The following is a 12,742-nucleotide window of genomic DNA, read 5'->3' as shown; positions in this document are numbered from 1 at the left end:
AGCAGGTAATGTCTCTGTCACAGCTCCAGGGTCCTGGAGGTTGTGAGTTTGAGTCCCGCTCCAGGTGACTGTCTGTGAGGAGTGTGGTGTGTTCTCCCCGTGTCTGTGTGGGTTTCCTCCGGGTGACTGTCTGTGAGGAGTGTGGTGTGTTCTCCCTGTGTCTGTGTGGGTTTCCTCTGGGTGACTGTCTGTGAGGAGTGTGGTGTGTTCTCCCCGTGTCTGTGTGGGTTTCCTCCGGGTGACTGTCTGCGAGGAGTGTGGTGTGTTCACCCCGTGTCTGCGTGGGTTTCCTCCGGGTGATTGTCTGTGAGGAGTGTGGTGTGTTCTCCCTGTGTCTGCGTGGGTTTTCTCCAGGTGACTGTCTGTGAGGAGTGTGGTGTATGAGATGGTGGCGCGCGCGTGAACACGCGTGCAGTGGCCGCTCTGGAACCAAGCGGGCTTTTGTTTGGTTAAACACGTTTAAAAACGTTTTTTTAATTTTTATTTATAATATATGGACACAGGAACACCTGCAGTACGTATATATCACCACCAGACACTGCTTAAATATCGCAAACAGGTAATATACAATATCAGCGATGACCTCCAGGAGACGTTGCGGAACCTCCGCTTGCTATGGAGGCCAGGCCCTGAAGTCTCGACATTTCCTGATGCCGGCGGCCGGGAAAGGAGACGACGCAAGTGGTGTGAGAGTAGACAGAAGCGCGGCAAGCGAGGAGGGATCCATGCTAGGCTAAGAGCTAACCCGAGCCGACAGGCTATCCCTTCTCTCTTTCTCTCCAATGTCTGCTCGCTGAATAATAAACTGGACTATATCAATCTTCAGCGAACTGCACGGCGAGAATACAGAGACTACTGTGTTTTTGTTTTTACGGAGACATGGCTCAGCAACAGTATTCCCGACGCTGCCATTCAGCTAGATGTGCTAGCCGCATTTCAAGCCGACAGAGACCCAGTACTATGCGGTAAGACTCGCGGCGGTGGTTTGTGTGTCTATATCAACACTGAATGGTGTAAGAACTCTGTGCTAGTCTCTGCTTATTGTTCAATGTTAGTGGAGTTCGTGGCTGTGAGATGTAGACCTTTTTATTTACCGCGCGAATTCATCGTTGCTTACATAATCGCATTCTATATTCCTCCTGATACAAACACAAATCAAGCGCTGTGGGAATTATACGAAGCCATACGCGATTTCCAAAACACATACCCGAATGGACTGTTTATTGTTGCTGGAGATTTTAATCATGCGAATCTCAAGAAAGTTTGCTACGAGAGGAGCGAACACGCTGGATCTTGTTTACACAAACGTTCCAGACGCGTACAGGGCAGAGCCCCGCCCCCTCCTCGGATACTCAGATCACATGTCTGTTATGCTAATTCCTGTATACAGACCCATCATGAGGCGATCGAAACCTGTTCTGAAAGAGGTGAAAATCTGGCCATCAGAAGCAATCTCTACTCTTCTGGGTAGAGATTCAGAGAGGCTGCAACTTACAACAACACAATCAACCTGGAGGAGTATGCATCATCAGTGACCAGCTACATAGAGGAGTGCATCGATGATGTGATCATCTCCAAGACCAACACCATCCACTCCAATCAGAAGCCGTGGATGAATGCAGAGGTGTGTGCGCTACTGAAGGCTAGAGATGTCGCTTTCAAATCAGGCGATAAGGCGGCCTTGAGAGCAGCGAGGGCCAAATTGGCCAGATCATCCACAGCCACTTCCAGAGCAGTAGAGACACTCGGCGCATGTGGCATGGCATCCAGAGCATCACCAGCTACAAGACTACACCACCTGCGGAGATGCTTCCCTACCAGACGTGCTGAACCATTTCAACACACGGTTTGAGGCACAGAACAACGTAACGGCGAGAAAGTCCACCCCTTCTCCCAGTGACCAGGTGCTGTCTTTTACTGCAGCCGCCTCTATGCAGAGTCGACCCGCGGAAAGCTACTGGACCAGACAACATTCCTGGCAGAGTGCTCAGAGAATGTGCAGACCAGCTTGCTGATGTCTTCACTGATATCTTCAACATCTCTGTGAGCAGCGCCGTTGTTCCAACATGCTTCAAGAACACCAGCATCATCCCTTTGCCTAAGAATTCTTCTGTGTCCTGCCTCAATGACTATCTTCCTGTTGCACTCACACCTGTAATCACAAAGTGCTTCGAGAGGCTTGTCATGAGGCACATCAAAACCCTACTTCCCCCCACACTGGACCCTTTACAGTTTGCGTATCGTCCTAACCGTTCAACAGATGATGCCATATCCACCACGCTCCACCTGACACTCACCCACCTGGAAAAAAAGGACACATATGCCCGAATGCTGTTCATAGACTTCAGCTCAGCATTCAACACCATCATTCCTCAGCACCTGATCAGGAAGCTGAATATACTGGGCCTTAACACTTCTCTCTGCAACTGGATCCTGGACTTCCTGACTGGGAGACCTCAGTCAGTCCGGATTGGTAGGAACACCTCCAGCACCATCAGACTGAACACTGGAGCCCCCCAGGGCTGTGTGCTCAGTCCACTGCTGTTCACACTGCTGACCCATGACTGTGCAGCGATGCACAGCTCAAATCATATCAAGTTCGCTGATGACACGACTGTGGTGGGTCTCATCAGTAAGAACGACGAGTCAGCATACAGAGAGGAGGTGCAGCGGCTAACTGACTGGTGTGAAGTCAACAACCTCTCTGAACGTGGACAAAACCAAAGAGATGGTTGTAGACTTCAGAAAAACAAGGGGTGAGCACTCGCCGCTGAACATCGACAACTCTGCTGTGGAGATTGTCAGGAATACCAAATTCCTTGGTGTTCACCTAGCGGATGATCTCACCTGGCCCACTAACACCAGTAACATCAGAAAGAAAGCCCAGCAACGCCTCTACTTCCTACGAAGGCTGAAGAAGGTTCATCTCCCACCTCCTATCCTCACCAATTTTTACAGAGGAGTCATCAGGAGCATCATGACCAGCTGCATCACTGTCTGGTCTGGGAACTGCACTCGCAGATCGCAAGTCCCTCCAGCGGATCGTGAGGACAGCTGAGAAGATTATCGATGTGTCTCTTCCCTCCATCACAGACATCGACACCACTCGCTGCACCCGCAAAGCACTCAGCATTGTGGGAGATCACACAGCCACTGCACACACACTCTTCAGCCTACTGCTGTCTGGAAAAAGGTATCGAAGCATTCGAGCCCTCACATCCAGACTCCGTAACAGCTTCTTCCTGCATGCTATCAGGCTCCTAAACACCTAGAGACTGAGACTGGACTGAAGAAGCGCACCCACACACCTTCACAAAACACTGGTTTGTTGGACTGAAAATGATATACGGAAAACGAGTGTACTGTTTACACATATCCTGTTTACATCATGGTTACATCCAGTTACCGTTTACAGCACACATACACTATAAATTGCAGTGTCTCTCACCCTCAGCCCGTACTTATGGTTTTGTATTGTATTGTATTTTGCACTTTAATGTGTATGTGTATGTTAGATGTTTGCACTAGCTTTGCACTAGTTATTTTCTATATCTTTTGTACTTTAATGCGTGTGCACTGTTTTATGTTTGCACTAGTTGCACTTTAATGTTGTGTATTGTTTTATGTAGCACCTTGGTCCTGGAGGAACGCTATTTCGTTTCACTGTGTACTGTAAACACTGTATACTGCTGAAATGACAATCAACTTCTTGAACTTGAACTTGAACGTGTGTTCTCCCTGTGTTTGCGTGGGTTTCCTCCGGGTGACTGTCTGTGAGGAGTGTGGTGTTTTCTCCCTGTGTCTGCGTGGGTTTCCTCCCACGCTCCAAAACACGTTGGTAGGTGGATTGGCGACTCAAAAGTGTGAATGTGTGAGTGTGTGTCGCCCTGTGAAGGACTGGTGGCCCCTCCAGGGTGTGTTCCTGCCTTGGGCCCAGTGATTCCAGGTAGGCTCCGGACCCACCGCTGCCCTGAATTGGATAAGTGTTATAGACAATGAATGAATGAATGAATGAATGAGAGAAATTGCTGTGTCTTTTGGGGCTGGAACGGATTAATAGCATTTCAGTTAATTTTAATGGGGAAATATAGTTTGAGATACAAGCAAATTGAGTTATAATCTCAGTTACAGAACGAATTAAACTCCTAAGTCAATGTATAACTGTATTGTAATTTGTAATACTATGTATTGGTATAATGTCCATAAAGTAGTTAGTATAGGGCTAGGTTTTGTTGTTTTTGCCTGGGTTCTCTGTTGTAAATACAACCAAAAATACATTCTCTGAAGAACTGTTCAAAGTGTTGAATTATTCTTTTTCTGACAGTTAACATTCCTTGCTTTTGTGTTGCAACACTAGAGCTGAAAATTCAAGAAGCGGCAAGAAAGGGAAAAAGCACTGTAGAAAAGCACTGTACCCAACAAACACAAAGTCTGATCCCACAGAACAGATCTGAACATGTGTTACTCTCTGTGCAAACACTGACTGTAAGAAACTGAAGAGAGTCTGAGGAACACACCCGAGAAAGAACCTCAACTCACCGATTCGGAGCTGGAAATTGTTGAAGGAGTGTTTGTTGATTTCCTGGATGCTCTCATTCAGAGCGATGGCGAAATCAGCCAGAGCACACAGGTGACCCCACTTATCCTCACACTGCTACACACACACACACACACACACACACTTTAGTGCACAGATACAGGAATCTTATAAAGCTCATCTATACTTCTGCACAGTGTATGCTCAGCATAAGGCAGATTGTGTAAATGTGTCCAGAATGAGCCAGAAATATCAAAATGTGACCAAAATGAAACAATATGTCAATATAACTGTAAATAAGCTGTAAGCTGTAAATCTCTCTCTCTCTCTCACACTCTCTCTCTCTCTCTCTCTCTCTCACTCTCTCTCTCTCTCTCTCTCTCTCTCTCTCTCTCTCTCTCTCTCTCTCTCTCTGTGAGTGTGTGTGTGTATTCTACCTGTTTTTCTGGTGACAGACCAGACACTGCCATATATGTGCTCCCAATCGTCTTAATCTTCTCAATGTCCTGAAAACGCTCTTCACCCAGTAACTGTGTGGAGACCAGTGTGGGCAGAAAAAAGAGAAACACAGAGAAAGAAGTAAAACTCATTATAATTTACACCCTTACAAGATTTACAGGGCTGCATGAGACACACACACATACATTTACGCATTTGGTAGACGCTTTTATCCAAAGCGACTTACAAAAGAGGATCTAACATTCGAACTACAGCACAATTTATACAAATGACCTTACATTGAGTGCAATATGCCAGGAAGTAATAAGTGCATTAAAGAAAGACATTCAGGGCAAGAGATACTCTTGGAAGAGCTGGGTTTTCAAGGATTTCTTGAATGCGGAGAGGGTCCCTGTTGCTCTGATAGTGCTTGGAAGCTCGTTCCACCAGCGTGGTACCAGAGATGAGAATAGCCTCGACTGACCTGTACGGGCGGTTGGTCGTGTTAGTTGGCGCTTCTTTGAGGAACGGAGAGGGCGGGTGCTAACGTATGGTTTTAAGTGTCTAGTGAGGTAGATGGGAGCAGAACCAGTGAATACTCTGAAGGCCATCATTAGTGATTTAAATGTGATGCGAGCAGCTAAGGGTACCCAATGCAGCTCAACTAATAGGGGTGTGACATGTGCTCTTTTTGGTTGGTTGAAAACCAGGCGTGCTGCAGCATTCTGGATCATCTGTAGCGGTCTCACAGCACAGGCCAGAAGACCTGTCAGGAGGGCGCTGCAATAGTTAAGACGGGAGATTACTAACGTCTTAACAAGGAGCTGTGTTGCATGTTGAGTTAGGTATGGCCTAATCTTCCTTATGTTGAATAGAGAGAAGCGGCACGATCGATACATACATAACTCATACACTCAAATATTGTGAGCCTGTGACTGTGTGTGTGTGTGTGTGTGTGTGTGTGAGAGAGAGAGAGAGAGAGAGAGAGAGAGACAGTGTGAGTGAGTGGGTGTGTTCCTGCCTTGCGCCCAGTGATTCAGAGAAGGTTTCAGACTCACCGCAACCCTGAACTGGATGAATGAATGAATGAATGGATATTTACATTATAACATATTCAAATAAGAAAAAATTGAGCATTTCTATTTGTATTTGTTATGAATATATCACATAATATAAAATATAACTTTTCATTTCAAAAGATGTCAAAAAAAAAAAAGAAAGAAAAGAGAAATAGGGATACAGGCTTTATTTTTGATGACAGTTTCTTTGGCAGTAATCATTACTGGTGTGTGTGTGTGAGTGAGTGAATGAGTGGGTTAGAGAGAGAGAGAGAGAGAGAGAGAGAGAGAGAGAGAGACCTCATCGAAGTCGGCAATGATCTCGTTGAGAAGCCGCAGACACTCGACTCCCTGATTATTCATCTCAGTCTGAGAATAAAAATCAGCAAAGCCAGGAATAGAGGCAAACATCACCCCAACGGCATCATACGACTGAGAATACAACTCCTACAGAGAGAGAGAGAGAGAGAGAGAGAGAGAGAGACATGGTAAGCATTGATTCCGTGTAGTAGTATGGAGTGTGTTTGAAGCTATCCTCCTCCATCATTTAAAGTGTATTCATCATGAATCTGTTCCTTTCTGCTGACCTCCCTACTGTTTACATAGCTGTATGTCATTAAATAGAGGTGTTTCAATGTCTACCAAGATGTCTACGAAATGTAAACCACGGCAAATAATATTTGACCCAAATATCCCAGTAAACAATTAGCCGTTGATTCAACGTTGAAATATCGTAATGACTACCGTCTAAACAACGTTCTCTTAAGGTTGAAAATGAAAGTTGAAAAGACGTCCAAACACAGACATTGAAAAGACGACTATTAGACGTATTTTGGACGTCCACTGACGTTATCGATTGGTCACCAACTAACTAACTTATTAAGATGGATTTTGGACGTCCATTGACGTTTAAAATATGTCCTTGACGGACAGACTACTTTTAGACCTATTTTGAACGGTTCCTTGTTTACTGGGATAGCAATAAAACATATAAGTAAAACTACAAAATGTGATAAAAACATAAATAAAACAACTGGACTCAGAATGTTTGCATTGCTTTAACACAACTGACTGCCAGATGGCAGTGTTGCTCCACTATAGAAATTACATGTCTCTGATTCGGCACAATATATTATCAGTCAACCCCACCCCAACTCTCTCACACACACACACACACACACACACACACACACACAAAGGGTGTGGTATTGTCTTTGTTAAAAGAAAAATAAAAGTTAATAAATGAAATTTCTTTGATCAACAGTGTGGTTCGACTGGGTCAGGTTTGTGTGTGTGTGTGTGTGTGTGTGTGTGTGTGTGTGTTTATGTGTGTGCTTGAGTGAGTGAGGTTCAGATCACATTTCTTTGCCTTTATGACATTACTGCTGAATCATCCACTAACAACAGCAGACTGACGTAAATTACACACACACACACACACACACACACACACACACACACACACACACACACTTCACTAACCACACAGCCCAGTCCAAGAGGGTATAATATCCTTAGAAAAGCAGAGAGCAGCTGCACGTGTACCTAACGTCACCCTGCCCAAAGCCAAACATGGGCTAGAGAAGTATAAACCTCCCCAACACTGGACAGTGAAACACCGGAACTGTGTTCTCTGGGGTGATGGAGCTCCGTCTAATGCTTTTGGGATGAGCTGTGTGTGAAGTGTGTCATCAGAACTAATCATCCAACATCAGCACCTGACCTCACTATGGGTCAGAATGCCATCACATCCTCACAGCACAACCCGACCTCACACTTCCTTGTGATATAGTCACATTTATAGGAGACTGCAATTCGTGACATAGTCGTATATTTCCGACATTTTATACAATGACAATACAGACAATATCACGATCGTAAGTGAATGGGTAATTACCATAAAAGCACTATGCAACAGTGACACAAAAACTCTTCCTCATTACAGGCCTCATTACTCATAACATAGAAAAAGGCATAATGCAAATTACATATCATTCCAACAAAGGCATAAAATATTTTATTATAATATTTCTCATAAGCAAAGTTTATTATTGGTGTCCTACTTTAGCTTTAACTCTAACAAGAACATTTCTTTCACTTAATGTTATTTTGACTAATTTTCAAAAGGTTAATACTGAAAAGGACATTATTTGCTTTACCATAGTGTGTTTATGGTAATTACCCATTCACTTATGATTGTGATATTGTCTCATAAAATGTCGGAAATATGCGACTATGTCACGAATTGCAGTCTCCAATATATTTGAGACCGTGTGAGACTGGGTGAGACCATGTGAGATTGTTTAAGACCGGGTGAGACTGGGTTGCACAGCAACTGCCCTTTAATGTGATCAAACACCTTTATAGAAAAGAAGAGACGGTTACTGCAGCAAAGAGGAACACGCTCCTGATTAAAACCCTTCATTTCTGAGCTCTCTCTCTCTCTCTCTCTCTCTCTCTCTCTGTGTGTGTATTGAAAGAGGTGGTATTGTGAGCATGTTGCTCTCACAATAACTCAAAATGAGAGAAAGAGCAAGAGAGAGACACACACACACACACACACACACAAACCTCACCACACAGAGATGCCCTGTTCCAATTCTTACTACAAGCCCTAAGGTGTTCCCTGAAGTGTACAGTTGATGAGGTTGTTGAAGGGTGAGCTAAAGGAGGCACAGGGGCTTAAGGCACATCAGCGTTGATAACAGAACTCAGACACATTCTGCTCTGGATTCCTTCAACTGTAAACCTCACTACTGCTTAAACACAACTTAAGATTGAGCGCTTGGAAAGAATTGTGTAGAAAGTTGTTGAGGACTCTTATTGTAGAGGCATATTTGTGTCTCAAGAGCCTTTCATTGTCTGCTCTAGTCGTCCTAATAGCCATCCATCTGTCAACGAATGTGATTGTAAAATGTGATTTTCTTCTGATGAGCGTGATGTTGACTGTACATCTGCAGAACCTTTGTCTGTTTGTATTCAGGGAACTGGGCTGTAACCAGAAGGTCGCCAGTTCGAATCCCAGAGCCGGCAGGTCATGACAGAAGTGCCCTTGAGCAAGGCACATAACCCCTGCTCCCAGGGCGCCGTGGCTAGGGCTGCCCACTGCTCCTGGCATGTGCTTACTGCCCCCTAGTGTTCACTAGTGTGTGTGTAAATGTGTGTTTCACTGCACGGATTGGGTTAACTCGATGGACCCTATATATATATATAGCTATTTTGCTATTCCGTTTTTTTGTCAGTGCAGTAATTATGTGACATAGCCATATTCAATATGTTGTTTTATTTCTAAAGAACCTTTGCTACTCAAATATGTAATCACTTGAGGTTTTCATGCTGACCGATAAATCAATTTTTCTATAAATTTGTCATGTTTTGACCAAAATTTTATCTAGCGCCTGCTTTTTTTTTTTCATATTTCTCAATGTATAGCCTTGAAATTATATTCCCACATCGGATATCTTCACACAGATTGTTAGTGTGAGGTGTCTGTTAGTTGAAAACATAAGCATTTTTTTATCCTAATTTATTACATGTCATATTACTGTGACAAAATAAATTTGTAGCATCAGACGGACATATTTTTCTTGATATTCTAAGCTCTGGGATGTATGACTGATAAAGTTCTGACAGTCACAGCAGGCCCAGACTTTCAGGAATTTAGTTCAGGGCAAATATGGAAAATATCCCAACAAATAAAAAACATTTTGGTACTTTGGCAGTTTTCTCAGATGCTGATAATATTTACAATTATTATTATTATTATAATCTTTTTGATTAAATAATACTTGTTTATTTAGAAAACACACAATAAATAATTATTTAAGCTTTTTAGTTTATATTTGTTGACCTAATGCAGTGTTATTTGATGTGAAACCTACAAAAACCTTGAAAAACTATAAATGCTGATGACTCATATTTTTCTGCCCAGAGACAGCGTGGGTTGACGTTATGTGAGTCAAAACGAATATGAAAGTAAATACCGTCTTTCTTGTCCCTTTGCAGCGTCTTTTTTTCTGATTTTAGCAAATATCGTTAGAATGTTTCATGACAAGGACATAAGACAAAAATTTTGAAGGCGCACCTCGATTTTTAGGTGGTTTTTCACACTGGATTACTCCCAGAGGCTTCACAGCACCGCGATGAGAGCGCTATTTTTATGTTTTTTTTAATGGTATACGGAGCTCACAGACGCATTCAGACATTCAAGACTTACAAAGCTGATTATATAAGGTGTGTTTTTCACCCCGCAAAATGCGGGACCAAAGGTTTAAATTCAGAGAACAAATTCCGTTGTGTGCAGCACAGTGGCCAATAAAGAGTTAAAAAGGTTTTTTTTTGTGGTCTGATGTGAACTTGAAAGAGGTGCACATTAAGTCCCATGGGGCGCTCATGAGCACCTTTGTTGGGGAATATTAAATCAACAGGACGTCCTACAGCCTTGCATCCGTAAGGCCACACGAGGGTTGCAACGGTGCAAATTTGAGTAATGGGACAGGGCCAGACACTAACACACACACACTTCACTACACACTCTTATGAGACACTCATATGGAGAAAATCTAGTGCCACAGCTTTGCAAATAAACAAGAGCCTGATCTGTAAATATCACGCTACTCACAAACAAACACGACACCGCACAAATAATGGATTACTTTTATGAGGAGCTACTCCAGCCCTGGTCTTCAGATTAAACAATAAAATCCCAGGTTAAAGAATAAATAAACAGGTTGTAGGTTTTTGCTGGTGTGGTGCTAACATGGGCTGGTTTACGACGGTGTAGCTGTGCTGTTTTTCCGTCCTGTTAACAGTGCTGCATTTAACTGTGGTGGGGGGTGTAAAGCCCCAAAAATGTCAAACGTCTAAGTGTTCACATGTTACTCATTAATGCATTTAACTGTGGCTTCTCCAGGGAGGATTTTGTGGGGGAATTGAATGTTAATTTGACACATCCCTAAATGATACTCCCTCTTTCTTCTGGGCTGTGGCCACATCAAATTCTTTTAGAGACATGTCTTGGTGTGTAGATGTTACCTGTAGCTCCTCCAGGGGGAGCTTACTTGGTCTGACAATATTATTATAACATCTGCCAGAATGCTACCCCCCAACAATGATCTACTCCCCCGTGATGTATCAGGGGCCACAGTGTCCTTGAGGTTAGAGGCCGGAGGGTCACCGGTTCAATTCCCAGGACCAGCAAGAGAAATTAATTCACAGCTGAAGTGCCCTTGAGCAAGGCGCTTAACACCTAAACTGCTCCCCGAGCGCCGAGGTGGTCAGCGGCCCTCTGCTCCATTTGTGTGTGTGTTCGCTGCCCCAGTGTGTGTAAAGAATTGCTCTAATGTGTGTTTGTGTGTTCACTGCCACGGATGGATCAAATGCAGAGAAGCATTTATTTCCACAAGGGATCAATAAATGTGTTTCTTCTTCATATCAATAAAAGCATAAAAACCATCACTAACAAAGGTTTATTCCTTATCCAGCGTCTGTTCTGTTTGAACTGTGCAATGCTCTCTGCTGGTCATTTTGTCACCACAATGAAATATGTGTATAACCCGAGCACACAACCATATTTTGACCACAGTTTATTTATTTATTAAAAATATGTGAGAATCACAGAATGCCAAATAATAATGAGAATGCTGACACGGGACAAAGAAGTTCTTAGTGGTGATTCCAGACATGGGAGTGAAGTTTGAAAGCTGTATCTTGGTTTTAGAGAATGCTCTAATTGTTTATATCTGGGAGTTCTGCAGGTGGAGGTTGTTCCTGGCTCAGAGGACAATGTGTGTGTTAAATATCGGGGTTTGTATTTGTGTTTATTTGCACAAACCTCACCACACACACACACAGATACACACCTCATCACACACAGATTGTCATACACACACCACCACAAGCAAGACACTCACAGACACATGTGTGTGTGTGTATGTGTGTGTGTGCACCTCATTGTCTCGGTCCTTCTCTAGGAAGTGGCGAGCGACGTGGCTGGGCAAAATGTTGCGGAGCATGTTCTCATTGTGTTCTCGTAATTCTCTCATTTCGTTTATTTCTTCCTTAGCCTGAACACGCCACAGGAAATCCAGACGAGCCGTGTACTCCAGCTACGGGGAGGGAGAAAAGAGATAAATGTCTTATCCGCTTATTATATCTCCTTTCAATACAATTTACATCAGAAAAAATGAAGAGTTAGGAAAAGGGAGAGAAACAAAGGAAGAGATGAGAAGACTGACACAAAGAGGTAGAGAAAGATGTTAAAAGGGGCAAATGGAAACAGTGATAGACAGAGTGACTATCTCAGATATACAGCAGTTTCATTAAACATCACTCTTCTTTGTTCGTCTGTAACCTAGCAACTGCAGCCAGCCCATAATAAAAGTAACAGCCAATGTAAAATACCAGTAAAAGTTAATGAAGCGATAAACCAAAACCACAAATAAACTACATTTTTATAGTTTTATATACCAGCTCATTTCCACCTTAAATACCACCTTAAAAACTGTGGCTCATTTCGTCACAACAGATAACATGAAGAAACTAATTCACACAGAGAAAAGTGAGCTGTATGACCACTCTTCTAATCTTCAGACAGATAGATAGATCTTATTTTTGGTTTCCTTGTTTTCCAACTGTTGCAAAGGCCACTGAAAAGATTAAAGCAACAGAGGAGAATGCAAACTGCCCAGATCAGACACATCAGATGACA

At 43.3% G+C, this 12,742-nt stretch overlaps 1 protein-coding gene across 1 annotated transcript in view; it reads right to left on the bottom strand.

Moving 5' to 3' along the window:
• Window positions 1-12,742, bottom strand: part of LOC136678332 (adenylate cyclase type 8-like) — a 59,523-nt gene that overhangs the window by 1,513 nt on the left and 45,268 nt on the right. The window contains 4 exon segments of the mRNA XM_066656353.1: window positions 4,540-4,654; window positions 4,975-5,067; window positions 6,334-6,480; window positions 11,982-12,140. Of these exon segments, the coding sequence (XP_066512450.1) occupies window positions 4,540-4,654; window positions 4,975-5,067; window positions 6,334-6,480; window positions 11,982-12,140 (514 nt within the window).

Source organism: Hoplias malabaricus, chromosome Y (genome assembly GCF_029633855.1).
Source record: "Hoplias malabaricus isolate fHopMal1 chromosome Y, fHopMal1.hap1, whole genome shotgun sequence".
NCBI lineage: Eukaryota > Metazoa > Chordata > Actinopteri > Characiformes > Erythrinidae > Hoplias > Hoplias malabaricus.
Note: the sequence above shows the minus strand (reverse complement) of the source record. Positions and strands in the feature narration are given on the sequence as shown.